General features: G+C 40.0%; 1 protein-coding gene across 2 annotated transcripts; it reads left to right on the top strand.

Moving 5' to 3' along the window:
• Positions 1-1,643: 1,643 nt before the first annotated feature.
• mat2aa (methionine adenosyltransferase 2Aa) lies at positions 1,644-12,510 on the top strand (the record flags this gene model as incomplete). 2 transcript variants are annotated; one of them, XM_084401324.1, is made up of 9 exons in its annotated part: positions 1,644-1,956; positions 8,120-8,197; positions 8,294-8,416; positions 8,577-8,689; positions 8,784-8,927; positions 9,613-9,831; positions 10,166-10,348; positions 10,433-10,566; positions 10,763-12,510. In XM_084401324.1, the coding sequence occupies exons 1-9, from the start codon at positions 1,866-1,868 to the stop codon at positions 10,863-10,865; spliced, it is 1,188 nt and encodes a 395-aa protein (XP_084257450.1). In that variant the 5' UTR covers positions 1,644-1,865. The 2 variants fall into 2 exon arrangements, with proteins under 2 accessions (XP_084257450.1, XP_084257451.1); XM_084401325.1 differs by lacking the exon at positions 10,763-12,510 and having other exon boundaries at positions 1,703-1,956; positions 10,433-10,570.
• Positions 12,511-18,005: the final 5,495 nt, after the last annotated feature.

Raw genomic sequence — 18,005 nt, 5'->3', positions numbered from 1 at the left:
TCTGAAGCTTTTGATTGGTTCTCTTGTTTGAATTTGCAGCGCACCACGTCTGCCAATTACATCAATCCACATTTCCGCTAAAAGCTTTAGGCTACAATCTGTCTGAGAGTTGCCACCATGGCGAGTGATAAAAATGCATTCCAGTGCTGGACATTTTAAAATCATTTCATTCAGAAATCTGTATTTAACCTCAGAATGATCTCAAAGTAAAAAGAGGTGCTGAAGTCTGACAAAAGCACCTCTCAGTTACACCGTGTAAGAGAAGAATAATGGTGCAAGTTAGTAAACACGGCTGATATATAGCTTTGGAACTCTATGTCTTCATCATATGTGACCTTGTACCTGATTACATGTAATCTGGATTACAAAAATGTTGTACTTGTAATTAGATTAGATTACATTTTAAAATGCTCAATCATATTACAGTTACTTTTTATGGATTACATGATTACATATTCACACAATAGCAGTAAATGATGTAAAATGTATTGATTCTCCCTAATTCTTCTTTTTTACTGTTTTAAATGTTCCTTTCTAAAAAAAAAAAAAAACACTAATGTGTGCCATATGCCATATAGCTTTGACTATATTCAAAATATAGAATGAAGATGCAAATGTCCAATAAATTTGTGTTTCGTCTAAATTTGGGGACAAAAGCACCTCTTGGTTACACCGTGTATGAGAAGAATAATCATGCAAGTTAGTAGTAAACACTGATATATAGCTTTGGGACTCTATGGCCTTCACTATTGATCTGGACAAAAGTCCGGACAAATATATTTCAAACCCGGGAAACTTTGAATGTGCAATGTCATTGCTGTTTTAATGTTTATTATTGTTTGTTCATGTAATGCAGCGATTCCTGAACGTTTTTGTCGGAAAAACAAATATTTACTTGACCCCTGAGATTTTAAGTTAATGTTCACAGTTCTCTGATGTCAGATAGTGGACAAGACTCCTTCGACAGTCACTTCAAGACGGTAGTTGACTTGATAGAGATCCAATTCAGTTCACATTTATTTGTATAGCGCTTTTCATAATACACATCGTTTTAAAGCAGCTTTACAGAAAATTGACAGAGTCCTCATTACAATTTAAAGTGATCTGTTATCAGAGGTAACTGACTTAGTTATGTATTTCAGAAATGTACATATACAAATCACAGTTAGCTAAAAATGTATTAATTTAAACAGTTAATTCATTTAAGGCAGAAACAATGAGCTCATTGAAGTAATGAATACTTGCCTGTTAACAAATGATTATGACATGGAGAATTGTAGCATTGGTGCTGTTTTTTTTTTTATTATTCTCAAATAATGTATTAATTTTAATTGTATATTTGTATGATTTAATTATTAATCATTGGCTTTTCATCAACTCACAATCCCCCTGCAGTTCTTTCATTAACCCCATTTTGAGAAACTCAAACGTGTTGGTGATGATAAAGAATGGCAATATGTTCTTTCTCTTTGTTTTTTATATATCAGTGTGGTATACAATAGTAATAATCCCATTTAGTATGCTTTCTATTTCTGTAAATTGTTGTATGCAAAGCACAAGCCTTCTTTTGTCTGCTCACCGGTTTAGGGCCTTACGTCGTTTCTGATTGGCTGACAGCCAGACGGACGGGGGCGCGCCCGAGTGACGCTTGAGTTTGGAGAGAAGTGGGAGGGATATAAACTTGAAGACCGGTGGTTTGCGTGATCATTTGAGGTCAAGTCTACACAGCGTGTCCACGGCAGAACATCACCAGAAACATCCCTTTAAGACCGACGTTTGAAAAGCAGAGAGAATCTGAATCTAACACGCTAAAGCCAGCGCGAGAAACACACACCGATTTAGAAAAGCGCAACAGTACATCCAACATGAACGGGCAAATGAACGGTTTTCATAACTCCCTGATTGATGAAGACTGCTTTTTGTTCACGTCGGAATCTGTCGGTGAAGGACACCCTGGTATGTATCACAACATCCTTGTGTTTTCAATAGGATTTTAGTCTCATAAGGTCGTGTAGAAGGTAAACACGATCTAGCGCGATACCACACAAGCTAGCACGTGCTAATAGCTTCTGCTAAATAATTTGCATTGCTATACCTGAAACACTTGCCATCATGACTATTTTATCATACTCTCGTTATGTGACCAGTAAAAGGCGTTATTCGTTAATGTGCGCTGATTTCGTTAATGTGGGATGTATTTGTCTCCTTGGCCGCGCGCGGCGGAGTCGCCAGGTTTTCGGCCCAAGGCTAATCTTGCGAATATAGGCCATGAGCGCTTTAAACTGCTTATTCATCGTTTTATTCTCGCTTTTATATAGAAAATGAATAAACAATAGTATGCTCAATATATTGGTTCGTAACAATTATGCTTCCTTGTGAAGGCTGCGCGCGCGTGGTGGCCATGTTATCGGCGGGCTCGCGGACACGCGTTCATGAGCAATGCGGACTGCGCGTGTTGTTGTTCTGCCGGTTTGCACAGTTGCGTATTTCACTCGTCAAGACTTTGAACTTATCCTGTTCCAATAATTATTGATCATTTTCCGCTTAATACATTTCTTGATAATCCTTATTCAATGGCCTATGAGATCAGCGACTTAGTCCCCGCTAAGCGCCTCGTTAAATGAAATCGTCGTTAAATGTTTATTGTCGATGTGTTTTGTTCGCCTTCTATAAGCCTCTGTTTGTATGATATTTTTGGCGTCCTTGGTCTTTGACACCCCTGCACGTGGTGTAAAGTTTCCTCCTCGCTCAACTGCCCCCGACTATTGCGTCAGCGCACCTTTTAGGCCCGAAACATGCATGATCTGAAGGCAGTCGCGTCTCGTTGCGTAAAGCGTCGCTGCGTTCATAAAGTTTATGTCGTTCACACAGCACGCGTGCTTTTTCGCGGCTTGCATGTTGGTATTGTTTTGTAATTTTACATATGTGCTTGACGGACGTCTTCCATCGCTGCGACGCGCCTTTTGCGCTGCAGTACGTCAAATGAGTACGCAGTATTCACAAAACCGTGTGCGAACATCATCCACACGGGAATCTAAGCGGATGCAGTAGGTCCTATTGATGCCTTACATTTCCGTAAGACCACAGTTACAACATACACCTTCTGCTGCTACTTGGACACGTCAACAGGTGTTTCGGGTCTTTAATCAGCAGACACCCTCGCCCAGTCCCCGGCCTGTGTCCAAGTGGCGCGCTACTTCACGAGCTACTTCCTTTCCACAAAATGAGTTAATGAATAATTACGATAAAGAACTGTGAGGCAGGCAGTAGTTTTCATGTGTGAGTGCTATAGGTACCAAGAACGATGAGAACCCCTAGAAAGTTGGGATTAAACTGTACTTGTTTAGTAACACCCGAGTCAATAGTTTGTCAATAGTTATTACATCACAGCTCAAAGACCGAACTGGTCATTGCACACATGTTGTGTTGAATGTTCATGCTGCACACCTACTTCATCTTCGGTCTGATCCAGTATGTGTTCTGCAAGTGTGTGATTTCAGATGCAGCACAGTTTACTTTCCTGAACATCATATGTTACCATAATAGAGGGAAACATTTACAGAAGTATTTTCCCCCATAGGTATCTTTAAAAAGTCTTTATAGACTTGAAAGCCATGAACCAAACCAACCAACTACAAGGTGAATCACAATATTGCAAACTATTTAAAAATCAGACAAAAAGACAAAAGTGCAAGACTGTAAGTTTAATGAGGGGAAATAACTATGAATCCCATAAAGCACTGCAAATGATGTAATTGAAATAAATCAATGATTGTATATGTATATACAGTTTATATTTTATCAGTGTAAATAAGAAATGGTTATTGCAAGCCTTGCGTATACACAAATATTTAAGTAGGTTGAGCGTGTAGGGAGATTATTTTCTCAGGAGATTATAACTTTCTCTTTAATGGTTTGTTAGTTGATGTTAATCCATTCCCCTATGGAGAAAATGAATGAGTTTTTACTTCTGTAGTCTTACACTTGCACATTACATGATGACGACCCGTTGCAGAATAGGCCATTCCAGGAGGACAAGTTTTTAATACAAGAGCGTCCACCAAAATGTTCTTTCCGTGTCAACTTTTTATCACTGAGGCATGGTTTACTAGATTGTGCTGGTTTCAACCCTGTGAGAAACCTTCTTATTCAGGTAACTCTTGAAGTTTTTGACCGTTAACCCACATACAGCTTTAGAGTTTTTAGCAAACATTAATTTTAAACACCTGATGTAGTTTTACATTAATTTTTTCTCTGCATGAAAATGGCCACAGAAGCTGGCGTGGCGTTAAAAACAATTACAGGATGACAATCCTCGGTGCTTCTGTTCTTGAGTTGTTCTCACGTCCTTGTTGAATTCATAGTCAAGTCTGATGCTTGTATTTACGATTATTTGTATTATTGTAAAAGGATTTTTGATTGGCTTTTTTTTGTTGAATTGCCACTGGGTTTCTGAGTTTACCTGCATGTGGTGTTAGGGGGAGGGGCATTCTTGTTCTCTAATTTAATTGGACAGATCTGTTTTGTGCAGCTTGTCATATTTACATTTAGCAGTGCATTAACATATTGATAGTCTCAAAGCTAACGTAAATGAACCAAACGCAGCGTTTCATCGGGTCTGTAAAACACATGGCCAGTGAATCTCTATCAAGTCAACTACCGTCTTGAAGTGACTGTCGAAGGAGTCTTGTCAAAGCAAGCACTAGTTCAATGACACTTAATGTTTGGGTAACTGAGGGTTGTTAGTTACCGCCACAGCAAAGAAAGAGTTTACTTGGTTCATGATCACATACTTGGCCATGCATTTGTGTACTCTCGTAAAGTATACTTGTGTGCAGGTCTTGTTTTGCCTGCTGTATCACTGACTGACACCTGTACACGTGGTGTGAACTTTCCCCTCTCGCTCCACTGCCCCTGGCTACTGCGTCACAGTGCTTTCTAATGAGATCAGCGCAGGTCTAAGGTCAGTACTGATGCTGTGGGGGGAGGGCTGATTAGCTTGGCTTACCTCTCCCCTAAATATAGATCATTACTCCAGGGGCTGCAGTGGAGTGGCAGCGAGGGCATTCCTGCCAGTGCCTCGACTAGAGAGGCCGTACTGCAGTAAACTGATGTGCTCCACTTGTTGGATGACTGCGGCAATAGCAACTTCCTTTTCTGTATCCTTGTTAAATGATCACATGAGGAGACTGGTAAGCCAATCATGTATTGGCAATGATTTCAGCTTTAAATAATTATACTCATGGACTTATTTTGAGGGGGGAAAGGGGGCTTTTTTTAGTTACGCTCAAATGTATTTGTTTTTACAACTGGGTAATTTTGTTGCTCATGACTTTAACACCGCACAAGGAAGCTGGATTTAAACCTTGAATTGAATTTACTGAATAAAGAACTAAGAAGCACAAATAAGTGCAATAAAATAAAAATGCAAATGAAGTGCTTTAAGGTTTTCAGGTAGTTCTAACAGTATTCAGGTACAGGAATACTACAGAAATCGAATGCGTTTAATGCCGATTTATTAATGCTGTTTGATTAACATGAATGACACAGACAGCAGCAGGTTTATTAGGCTGCTGTCACTTTAAGAGCACAGATCCAAAATACTGATACACCAGGGTATCCGCGGGGTCTTGAAAAGTATTAAAAGGTGATAAATCAATTTTGGGAAAATTAAGACCCTTAAAAAGTATTAAAAAGTCTTATCACGGCTTTATAAAGTCTTACATTTTGAAAGTATTTTTTCTGAATTAGCTGTCCAACAGTTTGAATCCCAAAAACATCGTAAAAGTGTGTGAATTTAGAAAAAACAAACGAACAGGTACATAAAAAACTAGGCTATTGTGGGTGCGTTCGTAAATTGCCTCTGAGAGCACCAGAGCGGGCAGGCGGGCGGAAGTTCAAAAGCACAATCAATGTACGCTCTGGCGGTCCCAGTGCGTATTACGTATTACGTAGTGCGTATAGTCTTTATCACAAACTAAAACTGTTAAGTTAAAAGTATCACTGATGTAAATGGTTACAGCTTGAAGTGGCGGTGAGGTATTAAAAAATATTGAGAAGGTCTTGAAAAAGTCTTGAAAAGGTATTAAAATTAACTTCAAGATTCCTGCATATACCCTGTACACGTGCATTTTCTTTCTCAACTGTTTACGTTCACTTAAGACACCACTGCTTGTTTGCAGATAATATGTAATGTAAATAGCCCTGATGCTAACGCCATTAAGAACTTAAGATATCAATGACTGTGTTTATGTGAATACTCGCCAAGAAGGGTATTTTGACAATTATGTGCGTTTCTGACCATTTAAGCACAATAAGCCTGCGAAAAAGCACACCCAGAAACCCGTCTCTCAGAGCGCGCGAGTACTACTGAATGCAACACTAGCCCTGAAGTCTTGTATCGCAGTGTGTAGCTTGTACAGACGATATGGTGATGTGAAGCGTGTTTTGAAAGAGAGAGAGAGAAGACTCTAGCGCTGAATCACTCTCGCTGCTTGTGACATTTTCTTAAAGTTTTGCTGATTTGATCTGATAATCTGTGAATTAACTTGCTCATTCAACCAACAAGCTAATTGAATAAATGTTTGCAGGATTTTCCCGCCTTGTAAGCATGAAACCTGCGGAAACGAGTAAAATGATGCGCTACGCCGCACCAAAATTCGAGCCCTGATACATTTAATTTACTTCCTGTCACATTCTTGTCACTCAAATTCCAAGCATGCTATTTTGCAATAAATCAATCCAGGAATCCCGTTATGCCCTTCACTGGAGGCGACTGTGGTTAACCTTGAGCGTAGGGGTGGGCCATATGGCAAAAGTGTCATATCACGATTTTTTTCAGGAATATCATGATTTTATGTTGGTTTTACTATTTTTGCAAGTGACTGAGCATTACAGCCGAACTCATTTCCCCATTTTTAAAAACAGCTTAACAAGGAAACAAAATATAAAATAAAAAAAATGGCAAAGATAATGTCATTTTCTTTGTTAAAATATAAGAACAAAGATACACTACATAATATGCAAATGAAATGAACAGTGCTTTATTTTTGTCAGCTACATTAGGTTTTTAACAGTAGAATGCAAGAAAGTAATTCAATTAACATGTATAAATATAAAACACCATATAGATTTCATTGTATAAATGATGCCTTGATTCTTATTAAAGCTACTATTAAAGTTCTCAGTTAACAGCAGTGAGTGATTTGCTCTGTTTTATTAACATTTAAAGGGATTTTTCTTCAAAAAACCTGAATAAGTTTCTTTCTTTCTGTTGAAAATAAGTTATTTTGAAGAATGGGGGTAATGCTGCTCCCCAGTGACTTCCCATAGTAGGAGAAAATATACTATGGAAGTCAATGGGGACCAGCAACTGTTGGGTCAGCCGCACTCTTCAAAATACCATATTTTGTGTTCAGCACAAGAAAGAAATTAATACAGGTTTGAAACGACTTCGGAGTGAGTAAATTACTGAATTTATTTTTTGGGTGAAGTATCCCTTTAAGGATAAGCGGCAGCATGTTTACTATAAGGCTACTGTTACATTAATACCGGCATGCATCTAATATACACTCATATAAATTCAAATATTTACTTTCACTTTAGACATAACCAACTTTGTTTATGTAAACAATGTGTGTATTTGACAGTACTAGCACAATAAGACTCAAAAGATAACTTAGTCCAGTAACCAGGCGCTGGTTGACAGGCTTTTAGTGCCTGTGCACTTTGGTTGTGTGCGCTCAGAAAAGTGCATATTAGGAGAGGGCATCAGCATGCGAATGAAATGGTTAACCAGCAAGGCTTTAAAGCGCATGCAAATAATGAACTTCTGTGAACTGAAGTGTCCCGTGAGTGTAACTCTACCTCTGCGTTAGCATGTGATGTGAACGTACGTCGCGTTGTATAGTATGTTGAGACGTAGGCACCAGAACTGCAACTGCTAGAATGCACTGAAGCACAATACTATGATATTTCTTCAAAAGCAGATCGTGGAGACATTTTAATCGTCCATGATCGAAAATCGTGATATCGCACAAGCCTAATTGAGTCTCGTTTACCCTGAATTCTACACTCTAAATGGCTGATTTAAATTTGAGCACTTGTTCCTCTTTTCCAGATAAGATTTGTGACCAGATCAGTGACGCTGTGTTGGACGCCCACCTCAAACAAGATCCTGATGCCAAAGTAGCATGTGGTGAGTGTTGAATTACGCTTTCCTGCTCACTTTTCTTCATACTTGCTACTGGAGTCTTTACTGTGAGTCCTAACCCCTATCAATCTGTCCTTGCAGAGACTGTCGCCAAGACTGGAATGATCTTGTTGGCCGGTGAGATCACCTCTCATGCTGTAGTGGACTATCAGAAGGTTGTCAGGGACACCATCAGGCACATTGGCTACGATGACTCTTCCAAAGGTATAGCGGCACTAAATGTCAAGGGAAATGGTGCTACTCTCTGTGCCGTTCCCTTTGTGCATAATACTTGCATAACCTACTACAATGCTACTATTTCGTGTGAACTGTCAGTTAGATCTGGGGTAGAATAATTTAATCAGCATTTTATTGTACTTTTCAGGGTTTGACTACAAGACCTGCAACGTGCTTGTGGCTCTTGAGCAGCAGTCACCTGATATTGCTCAAGGGGTTCACCTTGACCGCAGTGAGGAGGATGTAGGAGCTGGAGACCAGGTAAGAGCTGGATGACCACTTTTTCAAGACCAACTCGCATCTTTGCATATGAACAGAGAAACGAGCTCTTTACTGGATTGACTTTGCTTCTTAGGGCCTGATGTTTGGTTATGCCACTGATGAGACCGAGGAGTGTATGCCTCTCACTATTGTCCTGGCCCACAAACTGAATGCTAAAATGGCCGAGCTACGCCGCAATGGCACCCTGCCTTGGCTGCGACCTGATTCCAAGACCCAGGTGAGACGAGACCTACAAATGTTGGTAGAAATAATTTGGGGGTGAAAATGCACTACAGTTCAAAAGTTTGTGGTCAGTAAGATATAAAAAAAAAGAAATAAGTACTTTCCAGTAAGAATGCAATAAATTGAAAGTGATTGTTAAATATATTTTATGTTACAATTAAATTTTTAAAATAACCTTTTTTACACTTTCCATTCACGTTTATCGATTACATTATTTCACCACTAGGTGGTGACAAGTGACTGTTTAAAATGTTATTTTTTATTGAATCATTTATTCAAGAGAATGTAGTGCTGTAATGATGCTTCTGAAATAACTCAGAAAGATGTGATGAATTGTTTTTGTAAATGACTCATCTTATACATGTACAGTCTGAATAAGTGTATGATTTAGCTTTTCCCCATGGTCTATAAAATCGCAATACATTGCAATATTGAATCGCAATATTGTTAGAATCACAGTTCTTAATTCACAACTTTTACTCTTATTTATTAAAAAAAAATCTAATAAATGCAGCTTTGGTGAGGCTTTTTTTTCCCAGAAACATGAAAAAAATCTTATGCTATTGACCACAAACTTCTGAACCGTAGTGTATTACTACTGTAGGACTGATGCTGTGCTCCTGCATCTTAAATAGATCTGAACCTTTCAGCTCATCTTTTGATGTCACGTTTTGCTCTAGGTGACCGTCCAGTACAGGCAGGACCGTGGTGCCATGCTTCCTGTGCGTGTGCACACCATTGTAGTGTCTGTTCAGCATGATGAAGTAGTGTGTCTGGATGAGATGCGTGATGCTCTGAAGGAGAAGGTGGTGAAAGCTGTGGTGCCCAGCGTCTACCTGGACGATGACACCATCTATCACCTGCAGCCCAGCGGACGCTTTGTCATCGGAGGCCCACAGGTTGAAACCACAACTAATCATGCAGTTCTCAAACGGGGTTCCCATGGTCATGGAAATGACAAGCTGGTTTTTATTATTTATGCTAATTTAGCTGTGTTCTTTTGTCCTTTTATTTTATATATTACTATTTGGATTTTATTTTTAGGTCAGTTTTAGTTTTCTATTTGTCCAGTTTTTCTTAAGTTTAACAATAATCCAGTCATAGTCATTCGTTTGGCAAAAGATCTGGGAACCCTGGGAGTATTTCGAAGTGTATACATGTATGTTTTTTACCACGTTTTATTTCCCCAGTTGTGGTTGTTTAAACATTTATATGCTTCATACTGTTTTACAGGGAGATGCTGGTTTGACTGGCCGTAAGATCATTGTGGACACTTACGGAGGCTGGGGTGCTCATGGAGGCGGAGCTTTCTCTGGGAAGGATTACACTAAAGTTGACCGTTCAGCTGCCTATGCGGCCCGCTGGGTGGCCAAGTCTCTAGTCAAGGCTGATCTGTGCAAGCGTGTTCTGGTCCAGGTGATTATTTGCTAGTCTTTCGTTTATGTGTTAGTTTAATAGCGAAGGAATAAGGCCGTCTTATTCACTTGCCCGTTTCCTCAGGTGTCTTATGCCATTGGAGTGGCTCACCCCTTGTCCATCTCCATCTTCCACTATGGAACCTCCCAGAGGAGCGAGAAGGAGCTGCTGGAGATCGTGAAGAAGAACTTCGACCTCCGCCCGGGTGTCATAGTCAGGTAAAGCGTGCTCCCCAGGGGCGGCCCAACCGCTGCCTCTCGGTTTGACGGTTCCCCAGTCAACTTTGTGGTGTTTGCTCCCGTGTTTCCAGAGTTTGGTCTTGCACAGTTAACGTTAGAGAAGTTAATTGAGTTTGACTGAACGTCCTTCTTTCTGCGTGGCAATTGTCTCACTCTGTCTCCTGTACAATTCCAGAGAGCTGGACCTGAAGAAGCCCATCTACCAGCGCACCGCCGCCTATGGCCACTTTGGCCGTGAGTCCTTCCCCTGGGAAGTTCCCAAAAAGCTTAAATACTAAATCTGTAACCCCCCCTCCTTTCCTTGGGCGGTAGGTGTACATTACAGAGAAACCTACTTAACCCACCGGAGGGGGGAGATGTACCAAAACCCCTCACTCCTAACCTCACACCCATTCCCAAAGGTAACTCCCTTCCCCGTACGACTCTTCCTTCAACCCTGTTCTTTGCTGTGTTGTTTTCGAAAGATCTGTGGTGGCTGTTAGGTTTTTGTTCTGTTTGACTTATGCGCCCTCTTCTCCACCCATCTCTCTTCGGCCCTTCCTTCCTTTACCTACTTGCTTAAGATCAAGTGATGGCACAAATGGGGGTCAAAGGTTGTTCTGTGATGCTATGCATTGCTGGCTGAAGCACTAACCCCTCAATTTTTTGTTTTACCAACTAAGAGAACCAATGCTTACCATTTTCCAGGTCCACCACTTTGTGTACCATTACAAATGGGATCAAAACATCTTTGGTCAGAATCAACACGAATGTGTTTAAGTTACATAGTGCAGGGATTGGATTGAGAAATTTTAAGAGACTTTTTACATGAACATATGTGTACTGTCACGATGGTTTCTTCCTGGTCGCCGCAGGCCGTGTTGTTTTATTTCTGACGTGTTACAGAGAAGTCAGAAGCTGCTACCAACCCCTGTGCGTCTGCGGGACTGGCGACGCAACCGTTCCCCCAAAACCCCTTCTCCGTGGTCTCAATGGTGATTCCAGATTAATCTTCCTGGTAGCTGTTATGTGATATTCTACTAGACCACGGCGGAGGCAAAGCACTCCCTCTCTGTGATGGGCGACAGCGGGTGTAGCTACAGAGAAGCCCTGCTCCCTCGCCGTCCCAGAGGGGCTGCCTCCGCCTCTTGAATCGCTCCATACTTGAAAAATCAACCTAATATTTGCTCGGTGATCCTCTTGAGCCTTGGCGTCGGTACAGAAAAGCCCAGGATCTCAAGGTGTGACTTGCCTTTATTACATTTTGTACATGAAAGGAATCGTTTTTAAAGACAATGAATACTTTTTTTTTTTTCTTTTTTTTTTATCAGTTCATTTGCTTGAACACCGTAGTCATGGTGTATGTCCCATGTGCCGGCCCTGCGGTCTTCCCTTGGTGTCCTACAGAAAGCTTTGGGCTCTTGCCACAGGCTGGCACTGGTAGCTGTGACCATTGTTACTTTTTTCTTTTCTTTTTTTTTTACGAGAGTAAAGGCAGATAGATGAAGACTGTCCATACGCACTCACGCACACGTTTTACGTTCAGGACTCCCGGTGCTCCCACAGACAGAAGCGAGTCTGGCCGGTGTTGTACAGAGAAACCGGCTTCGTTTACATGCTCTCTCTGTTGGGTGCGCTTGGGTTGCAGTCTTTTTATATATAGCTCATCTTCTGTTTTTATTTCGCACTATATTATTGTTTTAATTCCAGAGATTGGTGCATCAGACTGGTTACTGAAAGAGTAGAAGTGCCTTTTTCTATTGTTTCTTTTCCTTTGTCACTCCCCTTCCCTTTTCCCCTTTGTTCTCCTGCTCTCTTTCCCCTCGACTCTCCTCTCGTGATAAGTGTGTATCCACAGCAAACTCCTGAATTTCCATCCTTTCAATGCTCCATGATGGTTCTGTCCCTTATATCAGTGAACTGAATAAAAATTCTGACCCTTAAGACTGTTGTTTTTATGATATTTCATTTGGTGGGTTTTCCACTTGTTCCCATTTTAAACACTTACTGCTCTTTTCAGGGTTGGGGTACAATATAGGACTTGGAAATCTTAACCGTGTATGGTACATGATTTAACCATCACTTAAAATGTCTCCAGCAATAATGGGGAAAAGGGTTGTGAAAGGCCACCATATGGCTGTACCATGTTTTTAAATCTTTTGAATCGAGCGTTTCGTTTCTTGATGGTCTACTCTTGTAACTCCTACAAACTAAAATTGAGTGAATGTGTTTTACAATATTGCTCCTAAGAACATAAGAAAATGACTCTGAACTTTCTGACTGCTGTTTGAAGTGACTCTTCTGACTTCTCCATAAAATGTTTATTTTTGTGTGAAAGGATACAAATGTGTCATGGTAATTTCAATATAAAACGTATTGATTCCATGAGTGCAATACCTTTCAACTTTTGGGTCATTAAGATTTTAATGTTTTTGAAAAGTCTCTTATGCTCTCCAAGGCTGCATTTATATGATAAAAGGTAGTAAACTAATTTTAAAATATAATTTATAATAACATTTCTATTCAAAGCTGAATTTTCAGCATCATTATTCCAGTTTTCAGTGTCACATGATCCTTCAGATATCATTCTAATATGCTAGTTTGCTGCTCAAACGTTTTATCAGTGCTGAAAATTGCTTAATATTTGTGGAAACCGGGTTATGATTTTATTCGGGATTCTTTGAATGAAGTTCAGAAGAACAGCATTTAATTGAAATGGAAATCTTTTGTAACATTACTGTCACTTGGTCAATTTTAACACGTCCTTGTGGAATACAAGAGTCTAATAGAATATTAATAGCCTTAATGACCCCAAACTTTGAAACAAAATAATGCAGAAGAAACACTGAAATGTGGAGCACATCAGCAGGGGTCCTCTTAAGTCTGCACATGTTGTCTTGAAGGGGAACTCATGTCACATGACTTAAATATAGCATGTTATTGGATAGTTAAAGTGTGGCTTATTTCCATCAATGATCTGAAGTTTTTGTTTTGTTTTTTAAGGTAAGAAAGTAAAAATAGGTGTGTTCGACTTCATGTGACGCTGTGCAGACCGATCAGCGTCTGGCTCAAAGCAGTACATGCCAGTTAGAAACTGTCCGAACTGAGACAGCGCAGACGCCACGTCACTGTGACGTATGGCATCAAAGCACAGCGAGAGTGACTTCTCAAGAGCAGCTGCACAAGCTCTGATGACGACATGGCTGTTCCATAATTGGCCGAATTCACTGATGACAATGATGTGTGTTGTTTATTACGCTAATACTTAATCAGTGTTTTTATAACCGTAAAAACATATGTAACCATAATGTTATATTGTTATGTTTATCAAAATAACTTAAAGAAACACTCCACTGTTTTTTTCATATTAAACTGTTTTTCCCTTAACTAAGACGAGTTGATGCATACCTCTCTCGTCTCGTTTGATAGCACTTAGCCCAGTTCATTCATTAGGGACCAATCAGAGATGAAGCTAGAAGCGACCAAACACCTCCACGTTTTCCCTATTTAAATACAGTTACACGAGTAGTTACACGACCAAGTATGGTGACAATAAAACGTGGCGCTTTTCTAAGCGGGTAAAAAGGATGACTATAATGTATGGCGGAATAGCACTTGGGTGCACTTCGACTCGGCGCAGTAAAAAGTCACGTTGGTTCTAATGACAGAAGTGAGAGGGAGAGGATTTTTCAGGCGTGACTTTTTACTGCGCCGAGTCGAAGTGCTCCCAAGTGCTATTCCGCCATACATTATAGTCATCCTTTTTACCCGCTTAGAAAAGCGCCACGTTTTATTGTCACCATACTTGGTCGTGTAACTATTTAAATAGGGAAAACGTGGAGGTGTTTGGTGGCTTCTAACTTCATCTCTGTTTGGTCCCTAATGAATGAACTGGGCTAAGCTAAGTGCTATCAAAGTGTCGCTGTACGCCAGAGCGATTGATTGCACGTACTGAGACGAGAGAGGCATGTATCAACCAATGAAAAAATGGTGGAGTGTTTCTAAAAAAAAAAAAGCTTATTTATATAGATATATAGATAGACCTACTTTATTGGTATTTAAATAGTATAGGCTGTTGAACTTCCATCTTGTAAAGATGGTGCTGTATTAAGCAGTACATGAAAAGTGTTTCAGTTTCTTTATGAAAAGTCTGTATGAGACAATTGCATCTAATCCACTGTGATAAGCTACGCAACTGATAGTGTCCGACTTGAAGGCTCGAACTGAGTACTCCAGGCTCAACTCCTGACTGCAAGTGGAAACTCTCGCTGGTTGGTCTGCACAGCGCTGTATGAAGTCAAACACACCTAATATATTGCCATATTGTCACACTACCATATACAGAACCTTTTGAGGTCACATAATAGTTTGAGATGCTACAACAAAATTATGCATTTTTTTACCTTTAGCTAAGGGTACGTTTACACAAGAATGTATTAAAGACTGAAAAGTGCTTCAGAAAACAATCCCTGTTCACATGCTTCCGCAAACACGATGTAAAGCGCTGTGTTCATGCCAGGCCAGTAGATGGCGATGTCACTTCGTAAAGAAACATTATGCACCTATAGACTGAACATGTAATACGCATGCTCATGACATCACCTTTTTTCACAAAGTCCTGTTTTTGTAGTTTACACAGAGATGATAACGACAGTTTTCAAAACCGTGCACTTTAAACCCGTTTTCAGGCTCCCAAAATGCTGTTGTTAAGTAAATGAACAGCCGAAACGCATACGTTTTCCATTTTTATTTGAAAATGTTGTGTAAACGTCCCTCCCAAAACAGGTTTAAATGAATGTGGATACTTGAAATGTGGGGAAGAATAATGCCTTGCCATGTTCATTCCAGTACAAAGTAATAAATGAGGGATTGCAGTAACACTGAGCTTTCTGTGGCAGAAATGTAAAAAATCTTATGTCTTCATACAGGTCTCATCAAATGAGTGGATTGATGTTGCAACCTAAACCTTAGGCAAATGTGTAATTCATAGTTGCAGTGTAAAACCGCAAAGCTAAAATCATTCTGCATCAGACATCACATATCAAGGAGTCGCAAACATTGAAAGACTCACCACTGTGAAAACGTTTGATATGACTTTTTACCTCAGAAATGCCTCTAATGTTCAACGGCTGCCATTAGTTATCCCATCATTCTATTCACTGTGGCTTTAGACAGAAAGGTTTAGGTGAAAGGGTGAAATACCACAGGTTAGAAGTCAATAAACAGGTTCCCTGTACACCCTACGACTATTCACGGTTGGAAGCTGTTTTATTAATTAAAAAATATGAATGTGTAACATATGAAATAATAAAAGAGGGAAGTATGTGCTGACACAACGAGACTATTTAATCAACAGATCTTTTTACATAAAAGATGTGAAAAGCTATTTTAAAAGGCCAAAGGCTAAACTAAAACATTGTAATCTAGTACAACAGGTTATTTTGTATCTACAGTAATGTGAAAAAGAAAGTACACCCTGATTAAATTCTGGGGTGTTTTTAGTATCAGAACATAAAAAAAAAAAAATCATCTGGTCCTTAGCAGGTCCTAAAATTAGATAAATTCAACCTCAGATGAACAACACATGGCATATTACACTGGGTCATTATTTATGTAATAAAAATAAAGCCATGTGTGGAAAAAACTAAGTGCATCCCATTATTCAATTGCTTGCAGAACCACCTTTAGCAGCAATAACTTGAGGTGATAATTTCTTTATGATTTTAACAGTCTCGCATCGTTGTGGAGGAATTTTGGCCCACTCTTCTTTGCAATGTGCTTCCGTTCATTGAGGTTTGTGGGCGTTAGCCATTTAGGTGCAGATTTGTCCTATTGCATGACCCATTTCAGCCAAGCTTTATCTGTATTTGACTCTACTTTGGTCTACTGAGGAGTTCATGGTCGACTCAGTGACTGCAAGGTGCCCGGGTCCTGTGGCTGCAAAACAAGCCCAAATCATCTGCCCTCCACCACCATGCTTGACAGTTGGGATTTGACGTGCTTGTTTGTGTTTGGTTTTCACCAAACGTGGCGCTGTGCATTATTGCCAGACATCTACACTTTGGTTTCATCTGTCCAAAGGACATTGTTCCATAAGCTTTGAGGTTTGTTCAGATGCAACTTAGCAAACCAAAGCTATACTGACATGTTCTTTATAACCCTTTAACTGCCCCACCAAGAAAAAGGCATTTGAATTTTGTATTTTTGCATTTCTTACTCCTTATGTCGCTAGTAACCACAATCAATGTCCTTTTTTGCCATAATTTAAAAAATATCAACCTTTACCAAATGGTGGTCTACGCTCCCCTCGCATGTCGCAACTCGCCCACCATCTCCTCCTATGGAGTCAGAAGCATCTGAGGTCGCTTCGTGCCACTTATATCCCCAGCCTGCTCAATCGTGCCGCCGACGAGCTCTCACGACAGCCTGTGGCCCCGGGAGAGTGGACTCTAGAGACTCTGGTCCAGCTGATCTGGGACCACTTCGGGGCCGCACAGATAGATCTGTGTGCCTCTCCGGACTCGTTCCATTGCCAGTTGTTTTACTCCCTGACCGAGGGCAACCTTGGCACGGATGCACTGGCACACAGCTGGCCCCGGGGCCTCCGCAAGTATGCGTTTCCCCTAGTGAGCCTTCTTGCACAGGCACTGTACAAAGTCAGGAAGGAAGAGGAGCAGGTCTTGCTAGTTACCCCTTATTGGCCCAACCGGACATGGTTCCCAGAAATGATCGACTACGTCTCCGTTCCCTCCTTCAGGGAATGAGGGTTACATACGTAACCGAGACGTTTTCTGGTACAAGGGCCTGAAGAGTGCGCATTCTTGTACCATAGAAACTGTTGACTTCCATTTAGTAATTGTAAAAAAAAAAATTAAAAAAAAAATCAATCTCTTACAATTTTAGGAATGTTAGTAAACCAGCATTTGTCATTTAATAAGTTATTGCCTCTGATAATTATGATTTTCACACATTAATTCTATGAATTTATTATATTTACTTAAAAAAATATCCAAAAGTGGCAAAAAAATACATACTTCTCAGTAATGTCAGTAATAATCTCATGAAGAAACAACAATAGCTGAGTCACATTCATAGCTATGAATGATCAGAAGTTTATATTTATCAGCAAACAGTCCATTCTGACTGGAGAAATGGGTTATCTGAAAACATTAGCTTATCTTTTCTACTTTTATCATAAAGAGCCAAATCAACCGTTTGGTTGAGCATGTTTTTGAAAAATTATTTAAAACATACAAAAGTTTTTTCATGGCACCATGTAACATAATTGTGTAAAGTTAGGGCTCTTACAGTGTAATATGTAAAAAAAAAACAGAAAAAAAAAAAACAGGCCGAGGCCTCCCTTTCTTTCCAGTCACGTGAATGCTTCACTTTTTGTGTCGGAATGTTTGAACCCAGACCACTAGGTAGACCCAGACTTG

The sequence above is a fragment of the Rutilus rutilus genome, assembly GCF_951802725.1.
Source record: "Rutilus rutilus genome assembly, chromosome: 25".
In the NCBI taxonomy this organism is placed as follows: Eukaryota; Metazoa; Chordata; class Actinopteri; order Cypriniformes; family Leuciscidae; genus Rutilus; species Rutilus rutilus.
Note: the sequence above shows the minus strand (reverse complement) of the source record. Positions and strands in the feature narration are given on the sequence as shown.